This window comes from Stigmatopora nigra, chromosome 5, assembly GCF_051989575.1.
Source record: "Stigmatopora nigra isolate UIUO_SnigA chromosome 5, RoL_Snig_1.1, whole genome shotgun sequence".
NCBI classification, from domain to species: Eukaryota; Metazoa; Chordata; class Actinopteri; order Syngnathiformes; family Syngnathidae; genus Stigmatopora; species Stigmatopora nigra.
In genome coordinates this window covers 10730001-10748943 of record NC_135512.1, presented here as the reverse complement: position 1 = coordinate 10748943, position 18943 = coordinate 10730001, and the positions used below count along the sequence as shown (strand labels likewise).

Sequence of the window (18943 nt, the reverse complement as noted above, 5' to 3'; positions counted from 1 at the left end):
GAGGAAACCCACACAGGCCTGGAGAAAAAAAAACATACAATCTCCATCTCCATCTCAAAGCATGTAGCAATGGGTGTTACCTGGCTCTTTTCAATTGAGGCGTTGTGTTTGTCACACATGGGACTGATTTCCATGCCTTTATCACGTTCCCTGTCCCCCTGTGTGAAGAATTCCACCATAATGCGGTCCGTCCACTGGCGGTAAAGTTCCAAAGGCTTGGTTGGGTTGCTCAGATCGGCACAGTGAACCATATTCTGAAGAACCTGAAGGAGAAATGTACAGTATATTCAAAAGCACTTATTAAGTTGTGAATTCATAGGATTTTTTTTATGGCCTCAAGTGAACAAAACATCACATTTTAAGTCAAGCAAGTTCACTTGAACTTTCAGCTTTTGATGGAAAACGCCACAAATTTAAAAAAAAGTTTAGGCAAACTGTATTTTTAGCGCAATCATCTGACAATAACATTAATTTGAATAAACTGGATGACATGGGACATAATGCATACATGAAGTATTTGTTAATGTTCTGGTTGGTAACTTTTTTTTAAATTAAATCATGCCATTTACTGAGAAATATCCCCGTTCAACTAACAACTGCAATCATGTCAAAAGAGGGCGCCCTAACCTGGATTCTGTCAGAATAGTTGTCAAGCAGCAAAACTCCTAAACTGGTCACTTTCTTGGTCTCCACCATCGTCTTCATGTCTGCCAAAAAGTTCATATGTTTGGACATATCTGTGGCCAGCACCTGATGACAATATCAGAGGTGATAAATTACAAACATATTCACTAGGAAAGACAGCTGAATATATTTCCTACATCAATTATCGTGAAAAGGCTGCTTGGTGGCTACTGTTAAAGTGCCCTCAAGCAAGACAAGGAATGTATTGACCATTGATTGAATATTGTTAAAAATATATATATATATTAAAATAAAAGGGGTTACGACGTATCTCACCATGTCGATCACCATCTTGCGGAGGGAATCTCGCTGTTTCTTGCTGAGGTTCTGGAAAATGTCACAGTTGTCACCTTGAAGGAGTTTGAATCCCACAGCAAGGTGATGGTTCTCTAGCACTGAGGCATCATTATACATTAATGCCAACTCGGAACCTGTAAAAGGAAATGGGTCACCTCTTCAAATACAGAAGGCAACTAAGAGATTTACTCAACAAAGTTCCAGCCTCTCATCAAAAATAGTACATTTTTAAACCAAAAAATCCCCCTCTGATTGACAATAGAATAAAATAAAGGTCTACTTTGTGATCAGCTCATTTTCTTGAGAGACTTTTAACAAAGATCTTGCACCATGGTTAGAATATCGTCCATTGGCAGTGAAAACCAACACGGTGGTCATCGCAGTTTTGATCCAAAGATTTATGAAAAGTTTATAGTCTATGGACAAGCATACCAACATGAAATGGGGGAGAAAAGGCAATTCACGATTGGAAATTAGTTTACTAGCCACCAGGCTGTAGTGTTGAATTGAGAAGTTAAATACTACTACAGATTTATAAAATTCCAGAAAAAAAATCTAAAATAGACCCCATAGTGTCACACTGTCCCTACATGGTGTTTATTCACCTATTGCGGCAGGTCTTGGAACCTATTAAGCGCGATAAATGAGGTATTACTGTACATTTAAAAAAAATCTATATCATGTTTCTGAAACTAATTATGCAAAAAGAGCTTAGGAACCTGCTCATATTAAATAATACTACTACGGAGTTTTAAAATTCCAGAAAAATCTAAAATAGACAACATAATGTCACACTGCCCCTACATGGCGGTTATTCACCTATTGTGGCAGGTCTTGGAACCTATTAAGCGCGGTAAATGAGGTATTATTGTACATGTTCTTTTTCAAATCGAATTCATGTTGCTTAAATTAATTATGCAAAAAGAGCTTAGGAACCTACTTGTGTTGATAAGGAACTGGTTTGTAACACCAGGGTGGTCCACATCATGAATGGCACTGGCAAACAAAACAGCCATGATTTCTAGATCTGTAAATACAGCCTGCAAATAAGTGGAAGAAAAGAAGACATTCAATTCAAAAGGACTTAGTCACACTAGATTTTTTAGACTTTTAAGTATGACTCGCATTTGATTGACATATGACCAAACTGTTAGTTCACCTCTAGAGCAGGTGTAGACAGGAGGACATGTGTAGATTGCACAACATCTGCTGCATGGATGTTGTTGTGATAAGCTACATCAGCACGGTAATGGTCCTCTAAAGTCACCATGAAGGTGATGAAGGTGTTGATGGGGATCCTAAATGTCTTGAGTAGATCTCGTTCCTGGAGGGATTCAAAGAGTTTATGGTGACAATATTGACAAGTTGAAGGGAATTACAAAAAATATTGTGTTTGGGGGGAAAAAAAACAGTTGTTTCAGGCTTTAATTATTAAAAAAAAAACTATGCTAATTTCCTTTAGCGGCTTATTTTCAAAATGTGTTTTTTTGTTCTTGTTTTTTTTTAATATAATGTCTATGAATCCCAGATTTTTGCTCATTATGATCAGGTCAGGAACATATTTCCCATGATAAATAGGGGTTCAGGGTACCTCTAAATTCTTTCTATTTTCATACTTAGCCCAAAACTTTGGTGTGTTTAGTTTAGTGGTGTCCCTACCTGAAAAATGGAAAACATGATGACCGTCAGAGGGCGGTTTCCAGAGTGCTCTGCTATCTTGAATACATCCAGACCCCAACGATTAAGGTCCTCTATCTCCTGAGGAAGTGAAACATGCATGTTATTAATACATTCTTTTTGTTTTGTCTGAAGTACTTGTTTGTCTTTATAGACGTACGTTGGCGAGTAGGTTTTCCTGTGGAGTGGTGACTCCAAAACGAGGGATGCAGGTAGTTACAAGGCTGGGGCTCTGTGTGACTTTTTTTACGCCACTGATCTGAGACATAGGTCTCTTCTTCTTCTCCTTCTCCTTAGGCGGTGGAGACAAGATCTCCACATCATGTTGTTTTTCTGCAATTAAAACAGAATGCATTATAGAATAGTCATCACAAAATATTACTGTACTGTAAAAATTATACCGACAGTTCTGTGCCTCCTTTGCATATGTAAAAATGCAAATTTTTGGAATCTCATGGCGGTACACAAGTACCGTATTTTCTTGCATAAAATTGCCTTAAAATCGTTGAATTTGACAATTTCTCACATATAAGCCGCCCTTTGATTCTAAATTTTCACCTGCATGACCCTTGTGAGGATAAGCAGTTCAGAAAATGAACGAATGACTGACTAAACCAGAAAATGAATCACGAGCCCTTTCTGTTTATAGCAGAAATCTTTTTTCAAACAATTTAAATGATAAATATACTGATATTTGCATCTGTTTACTAAATGAATTGATGGGAGAGAGAATTATATAGTTAATTCTATAATTTACTGAGTTTGCTTTATGCATAATTGACATACATGTTAAAAGAGAGAAAAATAATTGCAAAGTCTGATGTCAGTAACTTGGCCACCCACAAAGTATCATATGTAGTGAATTGTTGTTATGTATCAGAACAGTGATCTTATACTTCTTCCAATGAGGGCATATACCTGTCAAATACTATTTCTGATGCCACACCTCAAATGTGGGTCACACCGTATATTTGACATAGCAATGTGTTCCTCATTGGCCTTTTCCACAAACCAAAATCTTCCAACCCCATCAAGACAATCTCAAAATATTAGATTAATCATGAAAACATGACCAAATGCAATATAGACAACCCAAAAACCAGATTTAAATCAGTGTTTTCAACCATTACATTGTACCCTATTCAGTCAGTCAATTTCAAGTAGAGCTTGTCATGCAAAAATGCAGCAATAACAAAAAAGAAAGCATCATTATGACCACCCCATCAAGATATGTCGATACAACGATGGCACGCTTGCTCTTAGTGACTCATCTTTCTTCATTCCGTGCCAATTTAGAGTCGTAAAATCATACGAGCTTCAGATCACGTCGACGTACGCAAACTCCAGAGTATTTACAAAGGATGGCTTTCCCTACTACGTAATAACATCCGTATCTGAGCCTAGAAACACACAAGACATCATAAGGCAGCACAGAGAGGAGTGCTGGAATCACACAAGGCGATGTGTGGCCCCACTCACCTCTCTCATAGTGCCTTCTTTTTCTCACAGCGGAAACCATGGTGGTCATCTCCGAACAGAGCCAGGCTTGAAGTCGAGGCGCCCATATCAAAACATTGCGTGACAGACAGCTTATTTGTCTTTAACTGCCATCCCGCTGGCGAGGCTGATGTGGACTGATTCTCTCCTCTATTGATGCAACATGCCCTCTAATAATATTGCACCCTGTTGCTATGACAACGCCACACAATGTGTCCGGGAATGCTGTCTGTCACCACACCCCCTTATTTTAGGATATGAAAAATGTTCATTCTTTATGTTCACTTGAGAAGCAATCCTCTCCTCTAGAAACAATAAGAGTTGCCCTCCTTTTGGTGTTCATTTTTTCTGACCGATCTGAATGTAGAATCTTAAAATTCACTAGTATTGAAGAAAATGTAATAGTCCAATCCAATGACACCCCATTTTCTGCTGGCAGACACAACACGTTGACGTAAAAGAATAATCTTGATTCCCACCTTCAGTAAGCAGCACAATACTAAAGCGCACTGTACAGTGACATCTCGATTTACAAAACTCGTAAGTTGGATTTTTTTGGAAATAGAGCAGCATTTTTTAGAGTAAATTCTATTAATTTGTTCCAAAGTCTTAAAATAGAACGACAACAAATAACTCTCAGTTAAGCCCTTTAAAAATGACCAGTATGCCAATTTTGGTGGTGGTTGTGGTCTTTAAAGCGTCGGAACAAAATAAACTATAACAACCACTGACTTTAAAGTCAGAAATCTGACCAAAGAGTTGTACTTACTTGTATTTATTTTATCACATCAATGAATAATTCCAAATGAACCTATTGTGCATGTGTATTTGAGGCAACATTTTAACAGTAGTATATATTTTCTATCCCACTTAGTAGTATAAAAATGAGTTAAAGCTGCATCAATGTGAATGGATGTCCCAGAGTGACAAAAGTTGAGAACAATTTATCCCGATTATCACTCATTTTGTATTCTTTTCTATATCATATACCAGATCTCAGTTTTCTTTATTATATGATCATTTAAGTTTTGTGATGACACTGCGACTGTGCATGACATTTGAGGTAATGACCAGTCATTTTTGATCATTTTTGTTTGTTGAGAGTGTCTCCTTAAATGATATGCTGCTTTGATTACTAGGAACAGACATGATTGGCAATTCCCTTCAATAATTCCACATATATGATAATCCAGAATCTAAGTTGCACCTCTAGCTAAACTGTAAAAAATGTGTGACTTATAGTCTAAAGAATATGTGATATGTGATATATGATGTAACAGAATCTTTATAAAACGGCAAGTGGTGACTTTTGCTTGTAACGGTACTTAGTTTTCATTGGACAGCACCATTTGTATGTCATATTTCATTGTTTTCAATCATTGTTTTAATCGGTTGTGAAGTCCAATTTTTGGATGTGGTTATTTTGCATGTTTGGCTTATAAATTAAAAAAAAAAAAAAAAACTCACCGAGGAAGGTATTGGCGATGAACTCTGACACTTGATTTCCTGAGCGACTGGTCTCTGACAGTTGAGTCAGTTCTCGGTTTAGCATTCTCTTAAACTGTGTGAACACAAAAAAAAAAACAATAAGTTGGTCAGTGCAATACTATGTCAATCAATATATACAGCAACTATAGTTTATACAATTAAATAATAAGCAAACACCACTACTACCTAATAACATAGCAAAGGTCAATCACAAACGACGTTTTAATTGGTTGTTTAATATGTTAGTTGCACGGAAGGATGACACAAAGGAGAAGGGTGTGTGATATGGAAAAATGGATTCACTATGGCGACCCCTCACGGAACACGCCTTAAGTGTAATAGTGTTTATTATGTTAGTAAATAAAATACAAGATCATTATTATGTCCATCCAGGGGACACACTTAACTATGCAGAATCTGAACGCACCCCACAGGGAGGATGTTATATCTCATTTCTCCCCAAAATCTAGGCATCCAACATTAAGGTGGTACAACAGCATTAGCGGTTATGTAACATCGCCGGCACGTGGTACGTGGACCAAGAGGGAGGATATCTTAATAACTGAGAAAACTATCTTGGTGCAAGGGTAACTATGTGTGCCATAGATGCAGACACACATTTGCATAGATGACAATTCCATAGCAATTTATCTAGTTTACTTCATTCGCATCTCACTCTCTCTGTCATGTCATTCTTGAGTTGACTACTGTTTTCACCCCTGTATATTTGGTAAAAATGTCCCATGCTAACAAAACAAAGCAACATTTTCAATATAATATAAAGCTCTCTCTCCCTCTTCATCTGTTTATGGCAATTTGCCATACAGCCCACTGCAAACTCTACACTAATTATTATACAAATTATAATAAACATGTAAACCAATGCATGCTCACCTGTCTGAGTTTCTGGCACACACAACCCCCAAGAACCAACACAGGCATGCCATTCCATCATGCATGTTGATATTTTTCTGTTTATAATCCAATTCAATGGGCAGACAAATTCATTGTTTGCTCAGTTGCAGCAGCCCACAACTACTCCCAGCACAGCAGTTGCAAAAAAAAAAAAAAACCCAGTAACGTAAATTTCCCCAATCCTGATGGTGATGCAGAGGTTGGGTGGGTTTTCAGAGAAAGAGCGGGCTCGGGGGTGCAGAAGAATAGAAATGGAAATAATAATACGCGCTAAAAGGGGAGAATAGGTGCGACTGATGTCGCCCATTCAAGTACTTTCAAAAACTGTCAATGGGAGAAGCCGAGTGAGGAATGGAAGCCCCTCCCTTCGCCTACAAAGCGTATGCACACCCCTCTACCCAATCAGATTGGGATCCTTCAGAGGCTGGGCAGGAAAGCGCGAGCTGACTCGCCAACTCAGAAACAGAGGAGGAAAGAAGCTATTAGGAACGGGGTTAACTCTTTCAGTGTTGGCATACATGCAAACATACGCACGGGTTCTACTTTAAGTCTGACTGAAGGACGTATGTGTAAAAAAAAAGCAGCACAAAACATCAGACAAATGTCAGAATGACACTTCCACAAATGTAACTTGAATAACATGGTTGAGCAGTTGCTGTTTGAAATGTAAACATGTTACACTATTCAATCTTTGTCATTTTGATTTTTATTATCAATGCACTTCTTAAAATGCATCTTTTCATACATAGCTTTTGTTTTTTATCTAAAACAGACAAACCAAGGTGGCCATACATTAGAATTAGAACTATTTTTATTTGATAGTCTCCACATTTATATTCCCCAAACAATAATTTCTCTGAATCTCGCCACAAAAACCAGCATATTCTTACCTTATTAGATGCCATCTCGCTGACAGAGTGTCTTGTCTGTAGTGTCTCTAACTGGTCCAGACACCAGTCCAGCTCTTCAAGAGTCTCCACTGCCAGTTTCTGATAAGGCTCCTCTAAAAGGACCAACACAGATTCTAGATTAGTGAAACATCCTACATTAGTGCTTTCTAATTGTTTTACTGTTGGAAGATGGCTATAGAATAGTAAAAATGGGATAATTATCAACTGATACATTAAAGTATTGAAAACAAGAAATAAAACAACAAGCTTAAACACATCTGTTAAAACAACAGCCCCATATAGTTCAAATGGATTCATAATTATTCCGATAACTATGGCTTAAACACCAAAAATCCTTTAAAAAAAAAGTCTTCATTATGATCTTGACTTCTGAACAATTTCTTATATCTACCAATAGGGGAATAAAAAAAAATACAAATCTCTTCAAAATTATTAGACCCTCACTGCATGCTTAAAAATAAAAAAATAAATAAAAAACAGACTAATCAGATCAAATGAAAACATTTAAGATTATATTTAATTTTACTACGCATGCATTTGGTCTGTTTATGAATAAGATAAAAGAAAAAAATGTCAGCCTTGCTAGAACTATAGCGGTGAAGGTTGAATAATTTTAACACCATTGTTTATAAATCCAACCTGAGTATAAGACGCAAGCCCAACCAATCTACGAAAAATTATTTAAAGTTATTTTAAGCCCGTTTAAGTTTAAAGTTATTTTAAAGTTTAAAGTTATTTTAAGCCCGAGAAAATATGGAACTTTTCAATTCAAAGAAATGTCTTCTCAACATGTTTGTTGCATGAAAGAGTATAGAATTATGTTTTTCAGTTATTTATATTTTTAAAAATATTTGATTGTAGCTCCAGTTTTTTTACCTAGTTCTACAATGTCTTGTGTGTCTTGCATCTGTCTTGCTACTGCAATCAAAGAAATTTCCGGAATACGTGATGAAATAAAGTTCTAACTTAGCCTAATTACAGTATGAAAGCACATAAATCATTAGCCTTTTAAAGTTGTAGCACTAGCACTGACCTGTGTGACATGGCTTACACAGGGGTGGCTGGTTACTGCTTGGTGGCCACCTATAACAAGCAAGAATTAGGAAGATTAGGTAGAAAACCTAAAAAACATGACATTTAGGCTTTTAGCTTGCTCTTACTTGTTTCCAACACGATCTTGCAAATGAGTAAGAACTGCAAAATTACTTCTCACTGTGCGCAGACTGGCAAGAATCTGAAAACATCAATAGATGGAATCAAGATGCAGTAATGATGATAAAACAGTATTTATTAAGAATGGATTTTTTTTTATCACATCATTTTGGGTTTGATTGTCAACACCATGTCATAACTAAAGCTCCAGTGAAGTAAAAAGATTAGAATTAAAAACAAAAGAGCATTTGGTTTTAATTGCAATCAAACTACAAAACATGCTGAAGTGTAAAAAGCAGTTCTGTGTGGTTTTTAATCTCTGTAGCTCAGATCATCCATGTGTTTGTGCATGTGTTTGGAATTATTACCAACCTGCGCAAACGGAGTAACAATCATGTCTTCTCCATGCCTGCAACACATTCAAATATAGGCTTGTAAGATGGCATTTGACTATTGTGAGCTGTTTCTTTTGACTTTGAGTTTAAGTGTGAGAACCAGTTGTTAGGTATCTTTAAACAAGTTATATTTTTGTGCATCCATCATTGTATATATGCGTGATAGGCTGAATGTGAGCTGATGTAAAGCTCTTAGAAATGAGGCCACATCTTACAAATTTACATATAGTATATGTTCAATAGACAAATATGAATATGTTCATTAATATTATTATTAAATATCTTCAACTCTTAAGGCATGGTAAAAAACAGCTAAACAAATGTGCTATATAAAAGTATTCTTCATTTAGTCTTTTATAGTTTGTTAGTATTGGTTCTAGAAGATTGTTTTTTATTAATGTGCAAGGAATTTGATGATTTTCATGCATTAAGGCATGTTTCCAAAGTTTGAAATTGTGTTTTAGTCATAGCATGAGTGTGTATTCACGGTAACAGGGGGAAATCACATCAATCCAGACTGTATATCCTACTTCAGCAAACACGTCGATATGAAATAAATGTCTGCCGATGTGATATGAGAGATCATGATCAAGCCCAAAAAAGTTTGTGGGCAAAATAAAGTTTTGAGTCCTACAAAACCAGTGCAAAATAATGATAAAAAAAACATTAAAGGCCATTTTGTTTGCAAAAATATATACACACCGATATCTATATAAGCACGTGTATTTTTCTTCATGTGTGGAGAATTTTCATTTATGTGAAATGTGTGTGAAAATGAATGTTGCACCTAAATGTTTTGCATTGAACACACAATTTCAAACTAAATTTACAATGACAAAATGTTTTTAAGAGCACATATCAAGGCAAAGAGAAAAAAAAATCATGCTATTATCATCCAATCCGAACAATGCTTACTACCTAATAAGCTAATGACTAATTTGTTAGTTACAAACAAACATCTCCGTCATCGTGATGACGGTTAGCACAAGTGAAGCAAATCATTTATATAACTGGAACATTTAAGTTCAATACAACCCATATTTGCCTCACCCTTAATTTAAAAACAAGGAATTAGCTGAAATTCACAACTATGTGCCATTTCAACACTGCCAAATACATGCTGGGACATTCCAATATCTTGTATATGGCGAGGCATTTAGGTGCAGTGGGTGTAATTCATCAAACCAATCGTATCAATTTGTCTCACCGAGGTAGCCAACTGACTTCCCATTGCTTCAAACCCTCTTCCCTTCGAAAAAAAATGATTGACATACATATATATTATATATATTGATGACTGAGCACCAGATGGGGTGTTCATTTTTTGTTTGTAATAAAAGGGGGAATTATAGCACCATAAACATAAACAAAAAAACTTACAAGTCACTGGCTGTGGAGGAGTTTCGTGACATGGTTTTTGGAGAGACATCGTAGTCCGAGTCGGAGCGGTAGAGGAAGGACTCGCGGCGCTGACTGTGGGGGACATTGGATTGTAGGACCAGGCCAGAACTTGGACTGGTCTGGACGTCCAGAGGACTGCGACCCACCGACAGGCCATTTTCCACATCGAAACTAAAAGAAAAATCACAAAGAAAGATGCCGAATTCATTTCAGTGTTTCTGTTTATTCTACCGAGAATATAGACGAGCAAAAGTGTATTGATACTAAAGAATTGTGGTTGAGCTCGATTAAGGGGACACATATGAGTTAATGCTACATAGCAATAAATAAAGCACTGTTACTATGGATTGTTCAAATTGAAATAGCCTAGTTAAATACAAAAAACTCCCTATATTTTGTGAAAAATATTTTCACATCCAGGCTCAGTAGGAAGCATGAAACAAATTCTTGAACTAGAAAACTATGTGAGGATCTTTTAGATGTTGAGACAAGTTGCTTTTCAGAAAGCCATCACACGCACACCTTTTCTTCTCGCTACCTCATTACATCAATATGACATCAACACTGACGTGAAGCGCGTTACGCAAGTTGCACTCTTTACCCACATAACCTCGCTGCACCCTCCACATTGTAAATACCTGGTCACCACCTTTAAAAACTGTATCTTTGTAAACTATGCAACCCTCACCAAAGTGTATAACATTAAAAAAAAAAACCTTTGCACCAACACTTCTGTTCAGATGACCTAATTTTTTTTACATGTCTTGCAAATGCAATGCGATAACAGCACATTCAGGAATAAATAACCCTTACTGTTGTATTTGGTAGAAAATGAATGCATTTTTCAGCATGCTCTCCTGCTGGTAACAATAGAAAGCAATGCTCTGACAAAGCAAGTGAAGGTTCCTAGTGTCTATTTTTAGCCCAACCTGTACCTTGCTCCACTTATAGCAGTGGCTGATAAATGGAGGGTTGCCATTATGCAAGTGATGCTGAATGAACCAGCTCAATTCACATCTGGGAAAACTGGAGAGGACGGGGGCTCCGGGAAGGCTGTATCCATCCACAACTACGCAGAGCACCATCTCGTACCTGATTGGTGTGACGTAGCCCCATTGTGGGTGGAGTTTTGGCAGCACTTACCTCAATGATGATACCCTCTACCTAACCTAGCCATTTCCCTCCCCACCCTTGCCTGGCTCAGTGAAACTGGCCGTGACGAGGCTTCATCAGAGGAGGCCAATGACGTCAAAAACTATAAATAGATACGCCTGGGGAACTGAAGGAGCTGTGAGAGAACTTACGTATGTAGAATAAAAAAAATACAAAAAAAACCCTTCGCTAATTCATTTGAGAGGAATGTTTGCCATATCAATTTGTGGTGAATGCATGAATACATTTTATGTGCATTCTTAATAAGAGCAATTCAGGGTTTCCCCCGCCTCGTGCCCCAAGTCAGCTGGGATAGGCTCAAGCACCCCCTTGTGAGTATAAGCGGTTCAGAAAATGAATGAATGGATGAAATGCAATTTTTAGCACAAAAAGCCCATGTTTGTCAGAAAATATAGGTTAAGGTTCAGTTCTGCCTGCTTGGTGTTCAAATAAACGAGATGGCGCCTCCTATTGACAGATATGATATACTACAACTATTTTATTTACAAATCCACAATCCTGCTTACCGCATGTTTCATTAAAATAAAATAAAAGCACCCTTAAGCAAACCCCAAAAGATTGGTGGACCAGATGAGTTGATTAATGCAAATTGATCTGTAATTACAACTTTTTGTGAGTGTGCAAGATCAAGACTAACTTAGATGGGATTTTTACATGATTAAAAAATACCATTCTCAAATATCAGACAGTTGTTTTTATGCTGACATTCATAAATTTAAAACAAACTGTAAAGGAAAAAAACTGAGCACGTGAGGAAAAAAAACAGACAGGCTAGCGTCTTGCTCAGTCACTTCCATTGCATACATAACAGGTTGACCTTGGTGGTCTTCTACCTCAAGCATTGTTTTCCAGTTCTGACGCAAATGACAGCCCCCCTTTTGGCTTTTTAAATTGGTTCTTGTTAACTTTTCTCACACACCCACATCCTAACCTCGGCTTTTGTTCCCAGGATGTGCAGTGTGTTCGTTTCTAGGCCTTCCCTCAGTTCTGCATTGAAAACCAGTTGCAAGATTTGCATTTGAGATTTAAGTATGATTTTTTTATTGACATTTTCTTATTTAGATCTAGATTAACTCAATTATCAAATTAGTGCACAGTAAAAAAAAATCTACATTCACTTATTGTATTTCACTGATAACTCCCAAAAAGTAGGAAATATAAAACAAATACAATGATAACTACAAGAATGTACTTTTTTTTACTCCTCTGATTATTTCTGATACCTAATACAGAAAAACACTATTTATTGTTATTTTTTATTATTCCATAACTATGCCCACTAATGCTAATATTGACTAAATTTAGGTTTGTTAAATATAATGGTTTCTTTTGTAATCTAATTGTACGTAATAAAAATTGAACCTCACTACTTTCCATTGAAATGAAACTAATCTTTCCCGAATTCCGCCAACTAAATACAGATTTTTAATGTTTAATTTACTTTACTAGCAATAGCTCAAACTCCCAGTGGACTTTTGAGAACTCAATGACTAACTAATCCTAGAGAGACCTTCAATCAGTCATGGAGTCCGTGCAACTATGTTAAAAGTCAGAATGTCAGAATGGAAAATGACAACTATTACGTGAGTGTGTGTGTGTATTGTACTCATGGGAACCGGGGCTGAGGGGATTTAAAAAAGATTCTCTTGTGCATACTATAGAGCGATACAGATGTTATTTGATTCGGAATAATACGGGACCGGTGTCAAAGGTCAACCCACACATATCTAAACACACGCTACCTCCTGTTTTCATTTCTCGCAGCGTGGGAATTGCCTGGGAGGGATCACACATCACACCAGGAAGGAGGCAAGAGGTGAGGAGGAGAGATGCAAAACAGATGAGAGAAGGCTGCCTGGAGTGTGTTAGCATGACAGCTGTTAAAGACTGTGTATTGTACATTCAGTAGGATTTGTTTTCTTTGCATTGGTGAAAAAAAAGTACATTTTATCCAAAATTAGCAAGGGGGAAAAGCATTATTCGTATAATGTTCCCATGTTTAACTGATAATTTCTCTTACTGTGTTGAGGTAGGCAGAGTAAACCTACAGATAATGCCACTTTATTTTCTAATATTGAACCATCCAGTGAGCCAAGCATCAATGCAAGAAAGCCATTGACGCCCTCTGCTGCCTTTACATAGTCAAGTCTCATCATATGAATTAACAAAATATATTTCACTATTCCCTGATATAGAATAAAAATGCTCCTTTATAAATGTGTCATATTACACTCCCCCATGCTTAAATATCTTTTATCCTGGCACTTTCACATTCCCAAAACGTGCATGTCACTATCATTGAAGCGTCTAAACCAGGGGTAGGGAACCTATGGCTTGGGAGCCATATGTGGCTCTTATGAATGAGTGTATATGTCTCTCTGCCTTTTTAAATCTTAATTTTTCTTCATTAGACTCTTCTGCATGCATTCTCTCATTGATACTCATTGATTAGCAACAGTGAAATAATGTTGGTGGTCTAAACGTTGAGTGAATGTGATCATTGTTGATAGTTGTATGCCCTGCAATTGACTGGCAACTTCAGCTGGGTATAGCCAGCCTAAAGTTAGATTGAAAAAAATTCAACTCAACTGCAACCCTAATCAGCACAACTGGTGGCAAAATTGGTTAGAAAAATACTCGTAATGTGTCTTTTCATATGTTACAGAAATGCTACAATACACTCTGATGCCTACTTCAAGCTAGAGAGCCTTGTTGCCCCCCTCATCCGCCAGATCGACCACAGTGGACCACTGTTCAAACAGCAAGGGCTCAAAGCTCATCCAACGTCAACATCTGATCTCCGAGCAGCTACAGGTCTAAAAATAGCTGTGGCGAGGACGTGATCACGTTCAAGGCATGTCATTAGGTCTACTTATTATATATACACCTATACAGTAAATATAAAGGTCCAATTCTTCCTGTTTAAAGCTTTAAAACTACTCGCTTCCTTTTGAGTTGAGATCCCCACAAGGTATTAGAATATTGGGTTACTGTCCAAAGTCTAAGAGGCACAAAAAGAAAACTTCCAAAAATCATCAATAATATAAATTTCTATCATTCGTTATAATGCCAAAAAATGCCGTACAAACAAAAACTGGATTATAATGCAAATTAGTACATTTGAGCAGATTTCAAGGCTAAAATGCACAAGTGTATGAAATGTGTATAATATTACTTTTTTAGTCTGCATGTACAACATTGGAATGAGGGAGGAAACTGGAATACCCAGAGGAAACCCACAAAGTCCCGGGAGAACATGCAAAACTCCACACAGGTGGATTTGACCTGGATTCGAACCCAGGACCCCTGAGCTGTGAAACCAACGTGCTAACCACTCGTTCCACCGGGCCACCCAGAGTCATTTGTAATCTATAATATATTATATATCTTTTAAGTAACTAATCCCAACATTGATTGTGCCATACTTAATCATTGTAATCGGATATGTGAGGAGAAGCAATTTGATGATAAGCATCCTTTCACTGGTATTTTTATAGACTACATACTGTAGAAGAAGAAGATATAATAGAAACAACCTGACATGAAAAATCTTTTGATACAAACGCAAAGCTCCCCATCTCTAATGATGGCGTATTGGCAGAGCAATTGGGCCATTCCTTGTTCGTGACGTTTATAAAGACAGTGCAAGTTCCAGATTCCCTTAGAATTCACACAATGATAGCCGACCCTGAAAATAATTTGGCAGTGAAATTGCACCTCATTTTTTGCAGTCTGACCATTTATCTATAATCAAAATGGATTTTTCTTGACTACCTCGCAGGTTGATTCCATGTAGAAATTGATCATAAAGTCTATGGGGAGCGATTACTAAGTCTCTCAGTCTAGTAGCGTAGAATTCAATACAGTGACTGATCAGTATTAACATCATTAGAAGCTGGAACGGAGAGTCACATACTTGGCCAGAACCACACAAAAAAAACATACACACACACACAGTGCAGTGATTACCCACCCGGTGATCGAGGCTGAGTTTTGGCTCCGCCATCGATCCAAAAATCAAAGAGCCTGACATCACTTTGACACCCAAACTGGGAAGGCTAGTCCAGACCAAAGTCACACACACACTGAGACACACACAGATACAAGCAAGGACTCTACCTGGACCGCTAACAGGCCATGCTGCACTTTGCTCTAATCAGGTTCATATAGGACTAATTGGCGCCTTTCGGTATACAGCGATTGCGTCCGACAGAGAGTCACGATTGTGCCACTTCTCTCTATAATTAGCTAAAGACAAGTAAAGAGCAGCCAGTCCTCAACCTCACAGTGGGACAGATGTGACAAAAACACATTGAGTCTGTTTTCTTTAAAGCCTTTTCCATTATCTGATCTGTTATTCTTTTCAAACTGATAACCCTGTAATGAATGAAGACTATTCCATATATCCTGCCCACTAATTTTGTGACCGCTTTATTTAAAATACCTTAAAAAAAGAAGGGAGACAATTTTACTAGTTAATGAAGCTGCTTGGAATTATGTAACAGTTGTTGACTTGATTTATCACTCTTTTTTATATTTTTCATATTGTCTCTATTGCTATTTTTACATTGTTTCCTTTTTTATTCACACACTAAGATGAAGTATTCCAGTTTTGTTGCTCAATACAGTCATGAGAAAGGCTATTGTAATTGCTTCCATACACAAAGCCCATTTAAAAAAACAGTTTTCTCCTTATTTAACATTTCAGAACTGCTCATCTTTATTTTTTTTAGTTGAGAACTAGTGGGTGCGGATATATGCCCAAAGTGTATCGAATTGCCAGTCACAAACTATGCGTGGTTTTGGTTGAAAAGTGGTTAGCGCATCCGCGTCAAATTTCTGAGATCAAGGGTTCAAGTGGTTGCCACCTCTTTATTTCTCTTCATTTTGCCAATAAGAAACCCAAGTCTGATAGGAAACAAGTTGTTTTAGCGAGTACTTTACGAGAATTTGCCATCTTCTGTTGATCCAAGTATTGTTTATTTCCTGGCCTCCTCCTGCGCAGCATTTTACTTCACCAGATCTGCATTAGGAATGCAGCATGTATAGATTAGAACTTTTTATTATCCAGTATTTGGGAAATTTCTTGGTTGCAGTAGCAAGACAGACACAGACACACAAGACATTGTAGACCTAGATAAAAAAATATACATATAACGTTCATATACCTAACGCACACAAATCGACTAGAAAGTGCATTCACACGTACCCATTTAAAAGTTTAAGTTGCATTCTCACTTCTGTGGTCTACAAACTATACTCAACCAACAATGCAATGAACCTAGCCTGTCTCTAATTTCTATTTTCCTGATCCTGGTCATTAGCTGCTTTTTGTTCAAATACGTAGAACACAAAAGATGATTGAAATGCCTTTGCATTACATCCAACTGGTGTCTCATTGCAGAAGCATTTAAACTAAAGTGCTGTTGGCAAAATATATGCTGCTGTCAGTAAAGCAATCAACAAGCATAGAGAGTTAGAGCCGGGAACTCAGCAAGTTCAGTCCAAATGGGTACTGTCCAACTGGCTGCACAAAGGCAATGACTTGTCAATTAGAATCATGTCTGAATCATTGAAAATTTGGGTGCTCTGACAAAACATGTTGCATTACAGCAACTATCCATAACATAATGACTGGTATACAATGCCCTAGCACGTAGGAAACCATTGAACATTAAGTGAATATTACAATGGTAGCCCTACTTATGAAATGTATTCATTCCAAAAGTGGTTTCAATCAGCATAATTCATTACACAATCTTTATTACTACCCCTTGACAAAACCAAAATTGTCTGGAGATGCAAACATTTTTAAATCCTTCTATAGTAAGCCTCATAATGAAGGCAACATATACTGTGCGTATTTATATTAGCTTACTATCATAATGACTAAGTTGGGTTCAAATACATCATAAGCATTCATGAATAAATGTTTACGTATTTTCCCTACAGTGATGGACCGATACAGGTCCCCATCCCGGTGGTTGAGGACCCCAGCTGTAGAAGGCGCACCACTCGACTAATGAATTCTGTTCAAATGCATTGATTAATTTAAAGAAATCCAAATGTTGATGTCATTTTAATTCTGAGCATTTGACAAATCCACAACAAAATGAATGAACAATGCTTTACTGTATAGTTGTTTTGATAGCATCGTAACATTATCAATAAATACACAAAAATGTTATCTAGTACGATTTGATATTCATTATTTAATTCATTTTCCACACCGCCGGGGTGCCGGAGCCTATCCCACCTGACAAAAGTCAGAATACACCTTAAACTGGTTGCCAGTCAGTCGTAGTGTACACACAATGACAGACTACCCTTCACACCGTCACTGAGTCGGAATTAATCCCACACTGCCCACACCAAAGTCCGGCGAATGAACTACTACATCGTCAGTCAGGTGACTAAACTTGGACTACAACTTTTGTATTTGATTTTTAGATGAAACGAGTGGTCATAATGTTACTGTATGGCTCGGTATGTGTCACAATATGACCTCTAATCTCCTCAGCAGAGAGCTGTGCGTCATATCTCAGTGTGATGACACAGGCTGAGGCCCAAAGAGCTCGCTAACCTGCTGAGATGTCACCAAAGGTCACAGCTCATTGACAGACAGCACAGCGTGTGCAGACATGGGATACCCACACAAATTATTGCATGTGACTGTTCATTACCTTTGGTAAAAAAAAAATTAAAAATTGATATCTGCGGTGTCCAGCAAAAATATTGTGAGCATGACGTTCTTTTAGTCAATAAATACCTTACTTACAACAGTTAAACACGAACATTGGATTAATTTTCAAGTGGATCTGGCTAAAACGACATGAAGCTCCATTTTCATGAACAAATAAAATATGAGCATGGATAAGTTTAGTTTAAAACTCACAATTTTCAGTGGAAATGAGTCTTACTTTTAACGCATCTGAGCCAACTAAAGTCAGCGGATATTATCCACATGCGGTTTATCCATCAATGTAAGCCAATGAGTGAACATTAGCTTTGTCTTTATCATTTTTATCAGCGATACAGGCTGAATTTAATTTAAACGTATTTTCTCCACACAGAATTAAATGCCTTTTTATTGAAAGCAGCGATTGTAAACATACGTCATACTACCTTGTATGAACTGGAAGGCAAAGACGCATCTATTTGTTGGCAACTGTAAAATACAATATTGAAACCATGCTTGCTAAAGTAATTAATATTTTTATGATACCTAATTTCACATGGTACAAGGCCTTGTTAAACACGCTTGCAATAATTAAAATTGAGCACAATTAACACCACATTATTCACACATTCCTTTCAACCTTTAAATTTTCTCCAACCAAGTGTTTGATTGAA

At 37.2% G+C, this 18943-nt stretch overlaps 1 protein-coding gene across 5 annotated transcripts in view; it reads right to left on the bottom strand.

Moving 5' to 3' along the window:
* pde4cb (phosphodiesterase 4C, cAMP-specific b) overlaps positions 1 to 18943 on the bottom strand; it is a 53707-nt gene that overhangs the window by 2654 nt on the left and 32110 nt on the right. For 4 of the 5 annotated variants that reach the window (XM_077716641.1, XM_077716642.1, XM_077716644.1 and 1 more), the window contains 13 exons: positions 10397 to 10588; positions 8994 to 9030; positions 8630 to 8703; positions 8503 to 8552; positions 7449 to 7561; positions 5623 to 5716; positions 2819 to 2991; positions 2641 to 2739; positions 2141 to 2305; positions 1922 to 2021; positions 961 to 1115; positions 628 to 750; positions 81 to 263 (listed from right to left, as the gene is read on the bottom strand). In XM_077716641.1, the coding sequence (XP_077572767.1) occupies positions 81 to 263; positions 628 to 750; positions 961 to 1115; positions 1922 to 2021; positions 2141 to 2305; positions 2641 to 2739; positions 2819 to 2991; positions 5623 to 5716; positions 7449 to 7561; positions 8503 to 8552; positions 8630 to 8703; positions 8994 to 9030; positions 10397 to 10588 (1558 nt within the window). Of the gene's footprint in view, positions 1 to 80; positions 264 to 627; positions 751 to 960; positions 1116 to 1921; positions 2022 to 2140; positions 2306 to 2640; positions 2740 to 2818; positions 2992 to 5622; positions 5717 to 6537; positions 6866 to 7448; positions 7562 to 8502; positions 8553 to 8629; positions 8704 to 8993; positions 9031 to 10396; positions 10589 to 18943 lie in introns of those variants that run through there. The other variant, XM_077716645.1, reaches the window with a different exon arrangement.